This window comes from Ochotona princeps, chromosome 16 (assembly GCF_030435755.1).
Source record: "Ochotona princeps isolate mOchPri1 chromosome 16, mOchPri1.hap1, whole genome shotgun sequence".
NCBI classification, from domain to species: domain Eukaryota; kingdom Metazoa; phylum Chordata; class Mammalia; order Lagomorpha; family Ochotonidae; genus Ochotona; species Ochotona princeps.
In genome coordinates, this window is record NC_080847.1 from 46,876,178 (window position 1) to 46,893,255 (window position 17,078).

At 42.6% G+C, this 17,078-nt stretch overlaps 1 protein-coding gene across 2 annotated transcripts in view; it reads left to right on the top strand.

Moving 5' to 3' along the window:
• Window positions 1-17,078, top strand: part of LSM14A (LSM14A mRNA processing body assembly factor) — a 65,157-nt gene that overhangs the window by 17,463 nt on the left and 30,616 nt on the right. For both annotated transcript variants that reach the window (XM_004595019.4, XM_036492653.2), the window contains exon 2: window positions 15,023-15,186. In XM_004595019.4, coding sequence (XP_004595076.1) covers window positions 15,023-15,186 — 164 coding nt within the window. The remainder of the gene's footprint in view (window positions 1-15,022; window positions 15,187-17,078) is intronic.

The window sequence follows — 17,078 nt, forward strand, 5'->3', positions numbered from 1 at the left end:
TTTCTTCTAAATTTCTTGACTTTGAGTGTCTATTGATGCACATAGTCAAGCCCTTCTTCAGTTAAGAGAAACTTTTATCCTTTGGGTATTCTTAACTTGGAACTCTTGCTGCCCAAGAACTCATTTTAAAGTATTTCTCTTCCATGCTTTTTATTTTTGTTTTGCTTCTTCAACTTTTTAACTTTCTGTCCTCATTTTGTATCTAGCCCACTAATTCAGCATTTGCTCGTATCTTTTCTTTTTTATACTTCCGTTGAGTTTTTAGCAGGGGGCAGGATGGAGTCCTATGTTTCTTTAAAATATTTGTGTTTTAAACATGAAACCAAGGCATAGTATAAAAAATATTCCAAAATATGCTCAACAAAAAAATACTTCCTCGGGCCCAGCGGCGTGGCCTAGCGGCTAAAGTCCTCGCCTTGAACGGCCCGGGATCCCATATGGGCGCCGGTTCTAATCCCGGCAGCTCCACTTCCCATCCAGCTCTCTGCTTGTGCCCTGGGAAAGCAGTCGAGGACGGCCCAAAGCCTTGGGACCCTGCACCCGCGTAGGAGACCCGGAAGAGGTTCCAGGCTCCTGGCTTTGTACTGGCCCAGCTCCGGCCATTGTGATCACTTGGGGAGTGAATCATCGGACGGAAGATAATCCTCTCTGTTTCTCCTCTGTGTATATCTGACTTTGTAATGCTGTGAAGGCTGCCGATCCTTTCCTGCCCCCAGAGCTACCCAGTGCATTTACAAGCATACGTGTAAAAATATTCGTCTCCATTTTCTGATTCACTTTTCATTTCACAGTTTGTTCTTTTCTTTTATCTCAGATTATAAGTTCGATTTTAATAAAATTTCTCCTGTCTGCTGTGTTGAGTTGCTTTGCCTGGATGCTGTTCACTGGTTTTTAATCATGATCTCCTTTCAGTGTGCCAAGTCCTCATATTGCCTTTTCCTTCTTTTTAATCTACCTTAACTTGCAAATGAAAGGGATTGTTTTTGACTGCTGGTGTAAATTCTTTTAAATTGCTTATTGGGCCTGGCATGGTAGCCAGGCTAAAGTCCTCGCCTTGCACGTGCCAGGATCCCTTATGGGCGCCGTTTCACCTGAAAGAAGCTCCTGGCTCCTGGCTTCCGAATGACTCAGCTCCATCCAGGGAAGCCATTTGGGGAGTAGACCAGTGGATGCAAGACCTCTCTGTCTCTTTCTGTCACTCCTTGTCTTGGTAAATCTGCGTTTCCAATACAAATCAATACATTTTAAGTAAATGAAATGAAGGCTAGACTGTTGGCAGCCATCCTTTGCCATCTTCACCCTAGGGAAAATATGTAAATAAATGCTTATCTGAAAGTAGAGACAGTGCGCTGAAACTGTGACCTTGGCAGAGCTTCTGAAGAGAGAGTTGGCCTCACGCCTTTACCAGTAAGTGCCTGGACCCAGACGCTGGAATAGAACTGCCGTCCCTCAGACTCCAGGTCCAGACAGTTCTTTGTTCTTTGTGTCCTGAATACATTGTGACACCATCTACCACTTTGGATTCCCACCGCAACCATAATAGCCCAGACTTCTGTCACTTCTTACCTGGTTCACCGTGGTCTGTTTTTCTACAATGTGAAGCACACATACAAGAAGTCTTTTAAGAACACAGAATCATGTAATTTTATTAAAATCTTTCTGTGACTTTTTGGTAAGAATTTCCAGGAAAACTAGACTTGTTAAAATCTTTGACTTTACATTCAATTTTATGTTGTATCACACTTATCTGTGCATTTTTAATTCTACTTTTCTTTCGCTTTTGTTCCAATCAACTGAGGATACTTTTCCTCAGTAACTTCATAAAATCTTGCCCCTCTTGTGGTTAATTTTTTTTTTTTTAGAGATTTATTTAGTTTTATTGGAAAGGCAGATATACAGAGAGGAAGATCTTTCGTCCGTGATTCACTCCCCAAGTGGATGCAATGGCCGGTGCTGCGCCGGTCTGAAGCCGGGAACCAGGAACTTCTTTTAGGTCTCCCACACGGGTGCAGGAACCCGATGCTCTGGGCCGTCCTCGACTGCTTTCCCAGGCCACAAACAGGGAGCTGGATGGGAAGTGGAGCTGCTGGGATTAGAACCGGCATCCATATGGGATCTCTGCGCATTCAAGGCGAGGACTTTAGCCACTAGGCCACGGTGCTGGACCCATGATTACATGCTTAAATCAGTTTAAATTTTACATAGTCAGAAAAGCCTTTTTTGATTTTCATGTACTTTTCTTTGATTTTCACTTTTCATTTAGGAAGAAGGGATCCTGCCGTAGTGACAGGAGGGAGGAAAAATCCGAGGTCGTGATGGAGATGGTGTCTTTTATGCATCATCTCGGGACAATAACATCTGATTTCCAGTCAAACCTCAGAAGGGTGGGACTGGTTAACTTCCTCCTCCCATTGTAAGGAGGAGCTGATCACTCAGGTACCATCTCTGAATGTGGCCCAGGGATGAGATTAGGTGGGTCACTTCTTGCTTTTGTTACAACTCTGAGATAGTGAATTCCTATGTTAATTCTGCCCCTGTGTCCTCCAAGGCAAGAGGATGTCTTTGGAATGCTCAGGAAATTATGACATGGGGGAGAATTACAATTTAATATTTAAAAAAAATAACTGCACCAGGGACCAGAAAAACCCTAACTGCCTCCTATCCCCTCTGTCCTCACAGCAGGAGCCATCTGTAAGTGCTTACCTAATGTTTCCCTTCTGTTATCTTCAAGCTGAAGATTTGCCCTTGTACTGTCACTATCCATGCTGTAGGAAATCTTTGCTTCTTGCTTTAATATCCAGACTTCTCAGTAATTTCTCAGTGGCGAGAACGTCTTCCTTCCAATACTTACATTGCTGCTGCTGGTATTTTTTTTTATCAGATATGGTGAGACCTCTGATGAAGGGTCCTTGATGGCTCCATTTCTTTCTGACAATCTCAGTTTAACAGCTGGCTTGACCTCCCTGTGCCCCTAATTGTCCTGGTGCTTTGGGGGCCACAGGTGTTCCCTCACCTCTCAGACGCTTCTCTAATACTTCCCTAATACTTTAATCCTTCTGCACCTTTTTTTCTGTTTCCTATTTAATTAGCTGATCATTTAAGAGAATAGTGCCTACTATAACTATGCTAGACAGTATGCTAGATGCCAGAAAAGAGCAGTGTAGGGGCAGGCATTGGGGTGCAAGTACAGCAGATGGAGCTGCCCATGGGGGCTCTAGCAGCCCATATTCAAGTGCTGGTTTGAGACCTACCATCCCTGTTTCCTATTGTTGTGCATGGGAAGACAGTGGATGGTGGCCCAAGTACCTGAGTCAAAGAACTAAGACCCTGTTACCCATGCTGGAGACTCCAATGGAACTCTGGGCTCCTGACGTTGACCTGGCCTAGTCCCAGTTGCTGTGGGACACGTGGAGAGTGAGCCAGCGGAGTCGTTCTCATTGTCTGACTCTCTCTTTCTCTCTCTCCCTTTCAGTTGCAGAGTAAACACAGGCAAGTGGGGAGAGAGCTACAGAGTTCTGACAGATCAGGATTGGTCACCTGAAGAGGACTAGCTGAAAGAAAGTCTAGTGCTTGACCTCAGAGTTTTCTTTATGGATTGGAAGGCGCCATAGGACTTTTTAGCCAGTAAAGAGACAGAGCAGTGTCCATATCAGAGTCAGGAAGTTCACGCTGACAGCTTGGTGTGAATGACCAGGGGCAAGGGACAAAGCTGGTACTGATGAAGTCAGTCTGGCTATTTGAAGAGATTGGGAAAGAGGAAATGAATGTGGTTGTGTTAGCAAGCTTGCTTGTGTTAGCAAGTTTCACTGGTAGATACCAGGCTCGTTCCGCCCCACCCCGCTGTGGGTCTCTTTTTCTGTATAAAAAGCACAAAACAGGAGGAAGGAGACAGAAAAACAGATCGTAGATAATGAACTATTTGTTGATTACGTAAAGCATTGCCTTTTCTGAAATTTCCTTGTTCAGAAAATGGTTGAACAACTTGATACATATTTGATGGGGAAAGACAATCTAAAAACTGAACGCAGGGCTTGGCGGCGTGGCCTAGTGGCTAAGGTCCTCGCCTTGATCCCATATGGCCGCTGGTTCTAATCCCGGCAGCTCCACTTCCTCTCTATCTTTCCTACTCTCAGTATATCTGACTTTGTAATAAAAAAATAAAATAAATCTTTAAAAAAAAAAACTGAACACATTATTAAGATGTTTTATTTTCTCAAATTCATAATAATGAGGATAGATCAGTTTTATTACAATTTACAGAAATGTTTTGAGATCTCTTTAGTTTCATAGAGCTTTATAATTGTTTTGCTTTATAATCATGCTAAGAAACTATTATTATTTGTTGTATCACCCTCTAAAATTTCATATGTTTTTATGGATTTTTTTTAATAAAGCAAACATTTATTAAACTATAATAAAAACATTCCATCAAATTACAAAACCTGAGCAAGAAAACCAAACGGCACATGCTTAACTGTAGTTGACATTCAAATAAAATTTGCATTCCCAAAATATTATACAGTAATTAGAAAATACCAGCCAAAGTAATATTAGGAAACTTTTACGTGCGATCTCAACAAATTTGAACAGAAGCAAATTTTAACAAAGGTAAATTTTACAGTGAAACATAGCAGTAGATTAAGGATCTTAACATGTTTATTTTACTGCTATTTGACACTATGATACAAAAATAAGAGGATTTACTTGACATTTTTAATAAATATCTCATGGGCTGTTGAGTGCCTTACTGGTGAAAAGATTTAACTGGCTAATCTCAACAATCCATTTTGTACATTTAGTAAGCATCATCTCTGCCCTACATAACTCTTAATGCAATTCACAGCACACAAATGGTTATCATATTAAATACATAATCAACTCGGACTTCTCAACAACAAGGAAATTAGTAAACCATCAAATGGACTGCTTACCATACACTTTCCTCATAACTAAATAACACACAAAAAATCAAAATAATATTTGTCATCACTCTAAACTATGGATTTTTTATGGATTTTTTTTTTTTTAAATATGGAGAGGAAGATATTCCATCTGATGACTCACTCCCCAAGTGGTCACAATGGCCAGAGCTGAGCCAGTCTGAAGCCAGGATCCCAGAGCCTCTTCCATATCTCCCACACAGGTACAGGGTCCCAAGGCTTTGGGGCCTAAGTCCACTGCTTTCCCAGGCCACAAGCAGGGAGCTGGATGGGAAGTGGGGCCACCAGGATTAGAACCAGCGCCTGGCTGCTTCACTTCCAATCCAGCTAATGTGATCCAAGTATTTGGGTTTCTGCACCCATGTGGAAGGCTTGGAAGAAGCTCCAGGCTCCTGACTTCAGCCGGGCACAGGCCTTGCCATTGGGCCTTCTAGAGTGTTATTTGTCAAGCAGATGCAGGATCTCTCTGCTGCTGTGTAGCTTTGCCTTTCAAATAAAAATAAATCTCTTTTTAAAATGAATGAAGAAAATAAAATGTTATGGTGAAAAGAACAAATGGAGTCTAACAAGATGGCCTATAATTTTTAGTCAAACATGAAGGAACTTTAACCTTTAGAATTTGAGAAGTTGAAGTTGTGGGAAGGCCTTGTGGGCGAGCAGGTTAAGCCGCCACTTGGAACTGACGTTGGTATCTGATGTTCAAGTACTATCTACTCAGCTTCCACTTCAGCCCTGTCTAGCTGCTTCTCCCTGGGAGGCACAGAGGACAGCGCAAGTACTTGGATCCTTCCGCCATGTGGGAGAGCAGGGTGGAGCTCAGGCTCAGTCCTAATTGTTCAGGCCTTTTGGAGAGCGAACCAAGAGCTAGAAAATTCCTCTCTACTCTTTGTTCTGCGTGTTTTAAAATAAACCTTTATAGTGAGGGAGGGTAATCCTCCATCTGCAAGAGCCTACCACCCATATGGGCACTGGTTTGTGTCCTAGCTGCTTCACTTAGAATGCAACTCTCTGTATATGGCCTGGGAAAGCAGTGGATGATGGCTTGAGTGCTTGGGTCCCTTGCACCCACGTGGGGGACCTGCAGGTAGCTCCAGGCTCTCAGCTTCAGCTCAGCTCAGCTCTTGCCATTGCCTCCATTTGGGGAGTGAACCAACTGATGGAAGACCTTTCTGTCTCCTGTCTCTGTCTTTCAAATGAAAATCTTTTTTTAAAGGGAGTAGGGGAGGAAGGGTGAGGGAGAAGTCACCTGGGTTGTGAATTCTGGAGCTACAGGAGCTGTGCTATGCTGGGGTTAGTGGCACTTGAGGCCTGACAGGGCTGAGGACATTGAGAGCGTTACAGAGGAGGACAGGAGAGGCACGCTCTCTGTCAGGGATGCCCAGTGCAGTACTGGCTGGGATAGAGGTGTCCATACAGTGTAGCAATACTCGCTACCAGAAAGAAGGTTGTGTAGGTGGCAATGAAGGAGCCCAGGAAAAGTGCAAGTGTGAGGGCCCGGCAGCGTGGCCTAGCGGCTAAAGTCCTCGCCTTGAAAGCCCCGGGATCCCATATGGGCACCGGTTCTAATCCCGGCAGCTCCACTTCCCATCCAGCTCCCTGCTTGTGGCCTGGGAAAGCAGTTGAGGACGGCCCAATGCATTGGGACCCTGCACCCGCGTGGGAGACCTGGAAGAGGTTCCTGGTTCCTGGCTTCGGATCGGCGCGCATCGGCCCGTTGCGGCTCACTTGGGGAGTGAATCATCGGACGGAAGATCTTCCTCTCTGTCTCTCCTCCTCTGTGTATATCTGGCTGTAATAAAATGAATAAATCTTTTTTAAAAATTAAAAAAAAAGAAAGAAAAGTGCAAGTGTGCAAAGGGTGGCATTTCTGGGAGCAGACTGATGCAATTTAAACAGCAGGCCTAGACAGTCTCTCTTTTTTTTTTTTTTCTTTTTTTCTTTTTTTTTCTTTTTTTCTTTTGGGCCGTCCTCGACTGCTTTCCCAGGCCACAAGCAGGGCCTCCGGGATTAGAACCAGCAACCATATGGGATCCCGGTGTGTGCCAGGAGAGGACTTTAACCACTGTGCTATCACGCCGGGCCCATTTTTTAAGACCTTATTTATTTTTTATTTCAAAGGCACAGTTACAAAGAGAAGGACAAAGAGCTTCCACCTACTGATTCACACTAGCGGGATCTAGGTAGATTGAGAGCCCAGAGCCAGGAGCCTCTTCCGATCTCCCATTGGGGGCAGTGGCCCGAGCGCCTGGCCATCTTTCACTACCTTGCCAGGCCATCAATAGGGAACTGAATCCAAAGTTGGGTAGCCTGGACTTGAACCAGTGCCCCTATAGGATGCAAAGGCCTCAAGCAGAATCTTAACGTGCTACACCATGGCACTGGCCCCCAATTTCGGTTTGTTTCTCTGTGTAACTCTTTCAGATAAATAAATACATATTTTATAAGTATATTAGGTTTTAATATCAACTGATAAAGAAAAATATGTCCAATATCAAAATGTGAGGACAAATTAGCTACTGAAGTATCCAGGAAACACTAACAGTAAATTGAGAAAACCAAGCCAAGTAAACTGAAATCTGGGCTAGGATCGATGATGTTAGTCTGCAGTGCCAGCATCGCACATGGGCATTGGTGCAAGTTGGCTGCTCCACTTCCGGCCCAGGTGCCTGGGGCCCTGTACTCAGGCGGGAGACCTGCCATCCTGGTGTTGTCCTGGGCGCTAAGCCTTTTGAGAAGTGAACCAGCAGATGGAAGATCTGTCTAACTCTTTCAAATGAATAAGTAGATCTTCTGGGGAAAAAAATTTATGACAGTCTGAGTTCAAACTTTATTGACCAAGTATCAGTTGTAAGATCCCAGTCTACTCACGAAAATTTAAGTTCCAAGCAAGCTCATTGTGTTTAGTACACAGATCCAATTTTCTGCCCTCTACCTTGGCCGTTCCCACACCTAATGACTCTGAATTTCGCCTGAGTGTATGTGTGTGTTAGGGTTCTTCAGAGAAAAAGAATCAACAGACTGCAAATGCATGCACAGCCACAGAGATGTACTTCATTGGCTCACGGCGTCAGGCAAGCCTGGTGAATCTGAAATCTGCACAGCCGACTGGCAGAGTTCATGATCAGAGGGCGTGTCAGTTGTTGTTCAAGACTTTTAACTGATCAGATGAAGCTCATTTACATTGTGGAGGATGATTACTCAGAACCCACTGATTTAATCTCATGCAAAAGATGATTTTCCCAGTCAGGTTAACATACACACACACACTTAACCACGCCATGACTGCACCCAGGCGGGAGTAATCTGTGCTTCTCTGAACCAGACAGTATTCCACCCAGTCTACCTCTGCCTCCCCCTCATAAAATGTAAAATATTCTGTGTTTAAATCATATTTGCAATGTCAACAGAATCTGACACAGTGCCCTACATATATAGCTGACATTTGAGAATTTCTTGAATAAAATCCCACAATGGAAAAGGCTATCAAGTAAGCGGTTTCAAAAACACTGAATCGTGTTTATATCAAGGAGATTGAATTAAATTTACAAAACCAAGAAGTAATAACTGGACGTCAATAGAATGGGAATACAGAAAAAATAAAATATTCAACAAATTGCCTACATGCAAAAGCATCAAATTAGAAAAACGAACTTACAGCTTGTATTTCCTTTTTTTTCTGACATTTGTATGTAAATTCAGCTGTTGTTCTACATGCAGGCCTTACACTAAACTCTTGCTAAAATCATCTGAGGTGTAGCATATTTGGAATAAGCTATTACAAATGGGTTTAGGGCTAGCAGTGCAGCACAGCCAGTTAAGCCTCTGCCTGCAACATCTGCATCCCTTATGGGCTTCGATTTGAGTCCCAGCTGCTCCACTCCTCTCCATGCAACTGTCTTTCAAATAAATAGAAATCAGTCTTTTTAAAAAGAAGCAGAGAGATTTCCATCCCTTGATTCACTCCCGAAATGGCCACAATGCTCAGGATGGGCCAAGCTGAAACCAAAAGCCAGGAGCTTCTTGCACATCTGCCACATGGATACTGGGGCCATGTTCTGCCATGGAAGTAGAGCAGTTTTGGAAGTAGAGCAGTTGGGACCTGGATTGGGGCACCCATGTGGGATGCCAGCTTCTCAGGTGGCTTTACATGCCACACTACAGCACCAGCCCCTTATTTATTTGTTTGTTTGTCTGATTGTTTTTTGGGTCCAGCACAGTGTCTCGGTGGCTAAATCCTCGCTTTGCACACACCAGGATCCATATGGATGCCAATATGTGTCCTGGCTGCTTCACTTTCCTTCCAGCTCCCTGCCTGTGGCCTGGGAAAGCAATTAAGGACGTCCCAAATCCTTGGCATCTATGTGGAAGACCTGGAGGAAGCTCCTTGCTTTGGATCAGCTCAGCTCTGGCCATTACAGCCACTTGGTGAATAAACTAGTAGATGGAATATTTTTCTCTCTGTTACCTCATTTTGTGTAAATCTGACTTTCCAATAAACGCAAATAACTTTTAAAAAAAGGGGGCATGGTGTGGTAGCCTAGTGACTAAATTCTTGCCTTGCACGCACCGGTATCCCATGTGGACACCAACTGCTGTCCCAGCTGCTCCATTTCCCTCCCAGCTGCCTACTGAGAGCTGGGAAAGCAGTTGAGGATGGCCCAAAGCCTTGGAATCCTGCACACGTGGGGGACCTAGAGGAGGCTACTGGCTCCTGACTTCAGATAAGCTCAACTCCAGCTATCGCAGCCACTTGGGGAGTGAACCAGTGGATGGAAGATCTTCCTCTTTGTCTCTCCTCACTGTAAAACATCTTTCCAATTTAAAAAATGTATGTATTTATTTTTATTGGGAAGGCAGAGTTGAGGAGAGAAGCGGGTGGTCGGGGGAGCTTCCATCCACTAGCCTACTCCTCAAATGGCTAAACAGCTGGAGCTGAGACTATCTGAAGCCAGGAGTTTCTTCTGGTCTCCCGTGTGAGTGCAAGAGCCCTAGGACTTGAGCCATCCTCCACGGCTTTCCCAGGCACAGGCAAGGAGGCTGGATCAGAAGTGGAGCAGCCAGGCCCATTTGGGATACCAGTACTTTAGGCAGGGACATAACGTGCTGTACCATGGTGCTGACCCCAGCCCCCTAATTTGTGATTTTTAATTTATGTGAAAGGTTAAGGTTTTAGAGAAACATTAATTATGTCATTAAGAATAAATACCTAAAGTCCAGTTGCATGGGTATATATTGTTTGTCATTTTTGAACTTTAAAAATATCATATTTTATAGTGGAGGTATTACACAGGGGCTTTAGTAACTATAACTCTTCCACTGGATGTATAAGTTTTTATACACATGCAGCCAAGTGTGGTATCAAGTTGATGTCTGAGTTTGTCCCAATCTGGAGACTGTTGAGCTAGATAATTTGACCTTAACCCATTGCCTGTGATGCAGGCATTTCATATGTGCATGGATTTGTGTCCCAGATGTTCCCCTCCCATCTAGCTCACTACTACTGTGCCTAGGAAAACAGTGGAAGATGGCTCAACTGTTTTCACTCCTAGCCCCTAGTCTCGTTCTTGCTGTTAAAAAACAAAACAGTGGAAGATGGCTCGACTGTTTTCACTCCTAGCCCCTGGCCTAGTCCTTGCTGTTAACAAACATCTGGGGAGTGAACCAACAGATAGATCTCTTGTTCTCTCTATAATTGTGCTTATCAAATAAATAATAAATCTTTTTAAAAAATGAAATATAAACTAGAGAGCAACCTTCTAATTCTACCATTTTCCCTAAATACTATTATCTTGTGAATCCTCTTATGCACATGCATGTTTGTGTTTGAGGTAAAATTTCAATGGCATACAATTGATCATAAAGTGTATAGTTCAGCAGCATTCAGCAGTGTTGTGCAAGCATCAACCCTCCTTGGTTTCAGAAATGCTTTCGTCATCCTAGGGAAACCTCCCTCCCTGTTACAGTTCCTCCACCTTGATAGCCACTGACAGGCTTTCTGCCTCCGAGGCTTTTTCTATCCTGGAAACATATAGAAGGAATTATACAATGTGTGGTGTTGTGTTTCTGACTTCCTTCACTAGAATGAGTGCTTTGGAGTGTCACTCTAGATATTCTATTACGTTTTTATGTATACATGCACATATATGTATGTACATATGTGACATATAGGAAATATGTTTAAATGTCACAGTTGGCTGATTCATGTGTTGGTGGGATTTACATTATTTCCACTTTTTAGCAGTTGTAAATAATGCTGCTAGAAATATGTTCAGGTAACATCTATGGTGCTTCCTTTTGGCAACAGTAGCAAAACGATACGTCACGTGCTTTCTTTCCTGCAAGGTACACTAGCCAGACTGTAAACGTCCTGAGGGTGAGTACAGACAGCTTTTATACTGTGATATCAATACACTATTTAAATATTCTCAACCTGCTGAATTTTTCATTTTCCTTAATTCATGATAATCCCACAGTATCACAGGATCAGCTTAGTATTCAGCTCCATTCCTAGTAGTAGCATTAAGGCTTAATTTGAAGGTTTATACTGTGTCAGCACTGAGGGCTATGATGTGTTCAGAACACCAGTGGTCCTTGTTAATGGTAGTATCAAGGTGCGCATGTGGTACAATGGTGAATGAAGACGGTCAAATCCTGTGTTGGAATGCCTGAGCTCGAGTGCCAGCTCTGCCCTCTAACCCAGCTCCTGCTCCTTGCACCATGGGAGGAAGCAGATGAGGCTTAAGTGCCTGGGTTCCTGCCACCCACGTGGGAATCCTGGATTGAGATCCAGGTGTCTCCCTCCAGCTTTTTGGAGAATGAATGAGTGGATGGGAGCTCTCTATCAAATTAAAGGGCAGTGTGGATTGGATTGAGTTGGAGTGTACCTTCAAATTCAAGTAAGTAAGTGGAATGAGCTTTAGAGAATAGGAACTGGTTTCCCTAGCATCTAGTAAGATACCTAGCACGTAAGGGCAGTGGTGCACAAGTATTTTATAGAGAAAAGTGAAATAAAACCATTTTGTTCATGTCAAGACTCTCAGTCATCTCTGGAGACTTAAATTAGAAGGTAGAGTTCCTATAAAATCCAAAATAAACTAATAGAGCAAAAATGCTTTTTTTCTGAGGTATTAAGCATACATTATAGATGAAATAAATTAGAAATGACTGTATTATTAAAAAATTAAATTACTTAAACTTAGCCCCTGAAGCATTATAATGAAAGGGATAATAGGAAAAACTGCTAACAGGTTTTGTTAGACATAGCTATTTATGTCATAGTACCATATCAGGCTTCTGCACTGCAGTTAGTGAGGTTTAAGGGGAACTTGACATTAAGAAGTAGAGCATTCAAAATCTGGGCAACTTTGTACTTTGAGCCCTAATAAGAATGCCAGTATGGGGCCCGCCACGGTACCCCAGCAGCTGCATCCTTGCCTTGCATGCACCAGCACCCCATGTAGGTACCAGTTCGTGTCTCAGCTGCTGCACTTCCCATCCAGATCCCTACTTGTGGTTTCAGAGGGCAGTGGGGATGGCCCAAGCCTTGCGACCCTGCACCCATGTGGGAGACCTGAAAGAAGCTCTTGGCCTCGGATTAGCCATTGTGGCCACTTGGGAAATGAACCAGTGGATGGAAGATCTTTCTGTCTTCATTATAAATCTGCCTTTCCAGTGAAAATAAAATAAATCTTTTTTTAAAAAAAGAAGCCTAAAATCATGGTAACCCACTAAAATATAAATAGTACAGTAAATGTAGAACTTTGTCTTGAAAAACAAAGGTGAAAGTAACCTAATGGAAGAACAAAAAAGGAAGTTACGGCTGCTGCTAGAGAGTAGGAGAGACTATCTTAAGATCAAGGGGAACGATGTACTTATAAAACCGAATGTATAGCCAGATTGTGCCAGAGGGCAACTTGGGATGAGTGGGTGTAATATACTATTGCTTGATGGTGTGCTGAAATTACCTGCAGGTACCCCAATGCACAAAATGAATAACATGTTAGGAAAAGTTGGGGATGAACCAACCTGATGTTGTAATGTACTGACAAGATTCCCTTCCTTACAAATGCATAGGAGCTCATTCATGCATCGAAGCATGTTATAACAGCTCAGTACTGGTAATCCTTCACCTTTTCTGTGTTTATTGTGCCTCCTTTCTCTCTGCTCCGCATCCAGGTCTCAGTCTTCGAGATCTCTTCAGTTCTTGTCCCCTGTGTTCTGATGCACTGTGACAGCACATGGCTGGCCCTGAAGGTTGACTCCTTCTGTTACTCTTCCCACCTTTTCTGTAAACTTCTTGAGTCCATGCTTTCTGCTCCTTTTCTTAACATCTTTTGGTGACTGCTGCTGGAGGGCATAGAGCATTCAAAAGCTATGCACCTTTGTATTTGAAGAGGCTGGAGGGTCTCTTAATTCACATGGATTTCATACTAGGGAAAGGATGTTACTGTTGGTGATGGTGCAGAGGTTGGGAGTAAGATCAATTTATTGAGAAATTTTCCTAGTCCTCTCTTGACATCAGTCTTCCTTTTACATAAAGCTGAAAATAGGAAACTTTTTCTTTTTTTAATTCCTGTCTGCTACAGTACTCACTTACTTTTAGGAAAGGGGCTCTCGGCTCCAGCATTCTACATCTTTCCTCTCTCACGCCTTGTATCGCTGTACCCATCTACCAAGTAAGCAGGTGCGAGTGACCATTACTCTGAAGGAGTTACAGGCATTCTGGGCTTGGTCCTCCAGTTTGAACTCATTTGAATTCAATAGTATGACTTGAAGATCTTCTCTTGATTTCGGGATTTTTAAAGTTATTTTTGGTTTCTTCAGTTTTAGGTTATATACTTTCCAATAAACCCACTCATGCCATCATCTTACCCAGAAGTCTCATTCTAACTAGGAAGAATTTTGTGAAGTATGGAAATGAGACATTATTTAAATTGAAATAGCATTCATCTTCCATCTGTTTCTGGGTCAATTTGACACAAAAGTGTGTCTTCAAAATTCTGCACAGTGTTGAAGGGCTTACCTTCTTGCTGTGAACTTCTGTGTAGGCCTGAAAGTTCTTAAGAGACTTGGAGAGTTGGTTCTGGACCCTGTCTCAGATAATCTAATTCGATGGAAATCTTCATTTGTTGCCAGTGTAACTTGTTGTGAGTGGTCTGTAGTTGAACTTTGATTTTTAAATAATCAGATTAAATGTTATATTGGCTTAGCTTCCCAGGGCATTTGGGGCTGTATAGCTGGTAGTACTCAGCTGAGCTTCCCAAGGATACCCTGAGCACCAAGGCAAATGTTACCTACTTCATTGTCTTATCTTTCCCGAAAACTTGGTTGTCCATTTTTTGGGATTTCATAGACTAGAGAAATCTTCATTAGCCCCTACCAGCACCAAAAAATGACATTGCTCACATTTTGTTTCACAGAGTGTGTTTATTAAAAATAGGTCAGCAATGAACTTTTTTATACCTCTTAACACAACCACCGAAGATATAAATAAAAATAGTAAGAGGGCCCAGCATGGTAGCCTAGTGACTAAAGTCCTCACCATGCACGCCCAGCATCCCATATGGGTGCTGGTTCATGTCCTGGCTGCTCCGCTTCCATCCAGTTCCCTACTTGAGGCCTGGAAAGAAGTAAAAGATGGCCCAAGTTCTTGGGACCCTGCACCCATGTGGGAAACCTGGAAGAAGCTCCTAGTTTCAGATCGGCTCAGCGCTGGCTGTTGCAGCCACTTGGAGAGTGAACCAGCAGATGGAAGATCTTTCTCCTTTTATCTCCTTCTCTCTGTAGAGCTGCCTTTCCAAAAATCTTAAAAATAAAAAATAGAGGAAGAGCACAGTCTCATTATGCTGATAAGTTAAATTGAATGATTTTTGGCTTTAGGCAAAACCTATTCTGTTTCCCTGTATTTTTAAATACTTTTCTACAGATTAATGATCAGTTTTTTTGTTTTTTTGTTTTTTGTTTTTTGTTTTTTTTTGCAGATTGCATTTCAAACCCATTGCTTGGTGCTTGAAATAGGATGCTTAGAATTGCTTCCTGAATGTGAATAGACACCCACCTTTTCTTCTTTATTTTCTCACCAGTTCGATCCTTCGGTACCGAAGACAGACCAACAGATCGCCCAATACCGCCTCGAGATGAAGTCTTTGAATACATCATATTCCGCGGGAGCGATATCAAAGACCTCACTGTTTGTGAGCCGCCGAAGCCGCAGTGCTCTTTGCCTCAGGACCCAGCTATCGTGCAGGTAACTGATAGCATGGCCAGCTGTGGCCCTTGCCCTCCCCTGCTGAGTGTTCATGCTGCTGTCTCCAAGTGACTTGAATCTGTGAAATTATCTGGAGTGTGTTCTCATCTAGATTTTTCTCTTTGGATCATAAATTGGGACTAGATTTTTTTAAAAGGAATTTATTGTAAAATGCTTTCTAATTTCAACAAGGTATTCTAACTTTCTACTCTAACTATTCCAGCTAATATTTATTGAAAAATATAGTATATAAGAACTTAGCCTTCATAACACACTCTGAGCTTGGTATCATAATTATTGTCACATTTACAATTTGACAATCCTGTTTCAAAAGATGGGATTCACGCCTCTGCACTTTTTCAGATAGAGTTCATGTTAGAAGCCAGGATGATAATGGCTACTCTTAGGAAAGTATTTGCTTTAATGGAGAAAACTGCTAAATCATAGTACATATTATATGGTATGTGATGGTAAATAGTATTATACAAGCAAAAGCATTTTAACGTATATAAAAAATTTTTAAATTTTCACACTGTAAACATTAAAATATTTAGATAATTGTACATTATGAATTAAAGTGGGTATCCATTTCTACATTTCTGCACATTCATTGGCAGCAGATAAAGGCTCTCTGTTTTGGCTATAATAGAAAAATCACTTACCTAAGAGTATTATTAGTTAGAGAGATGACTGGTCTTCCCATGGTTTCCCTCCTAAATGTGTTGTCTTCACACCTTTTTTTTTCTATCATGTCATTGTTATTAGCACCAAAATATGCTTGTTTTGCAACAGACTTTTAGATTGTTTAAAATTGTCTTTATCCCACCCCCATTTTGGGGGGGATCAGGTTTATTTAAAAGAGCAACAGGGAGGGAGAGACGGAACTCTTCCTTCTGCTGGCTTATTGCGCAAATGGCTACAACAGCCAGGTCTAGACCAGGCTGAATCCAAGAGCCAGGAACTCCATCCTGGTCTCCCACGTGCATGATCCAGGCCAAGCATGTGGACTGTTGTCTGCTGCCCTCCACAGGCAGACAGAGCAAGGAGCTAGGTTGGAAGAGCAGCCAGGACTCAGCCGGCACTGAGGGAGAGGCCCCGTCCCAGAGTTACCTCGTATGCCTCAAGCCCCCACCTTTATCTTTGTTTATGCTGTGATAAAATCTTCCCAGCTTTCCACAAAGTAGGTTCTTGTAAATTACCTTGCTTGGGATTTGTCTTACTTCCAAATATTAGAGGAAAATATCTAATAAATTCATCTAGAAATACATATAAAAGTGGGAAAAAATACCTGGTAATATTTAAAACTTTTTCCTAGAATGTAATCTTTTCACTAAGAAATTGTGAGGGGCAGGCATTGTGGCAGGTTAAGCTACTGCTTGGGATGCCCGCATCCTGTGTCGAAGTGTGGGTTGGAATCCCGGCCACACTTCTGCTGCCTCCCAGGAGGGAGCAGGTGGGAGCTCAAGCGCCTGTGCCCAGTCTCCAGGGAGAGAAAACTCAGTGGAGCTCCTGGCTTTGGCCTGGCACAACCCTGGTTGTTGTGGGCATAAGGAAGTCTACCAATAGGCAAAAAATATATCTAACTTATCTCTTTCTGCCTTGAAAGTAGATGAAAGTAGTTTTTTTTTGAAAATTATGAATTTTATTCTCCAGTGTAAACTGGAGAAGAGCTATAATTTCATCTACCTCCCCCCACCCCCCCACTTTAAAGTCGTATTTTGGGGGAAGTCTGAGGGAATCCAGAGAAAATAAATCTGTTAAATGAAGAAAGAAGAAACATGCTCTTAATAGAAGTAGCTACCCACAACAAAACGTGGTGTTATCTTACTGTTCTGTGTGTCTTTGGATAATCATCTGGGAACCAGTTATTTAGTTATGTGAAAGAAAAACTG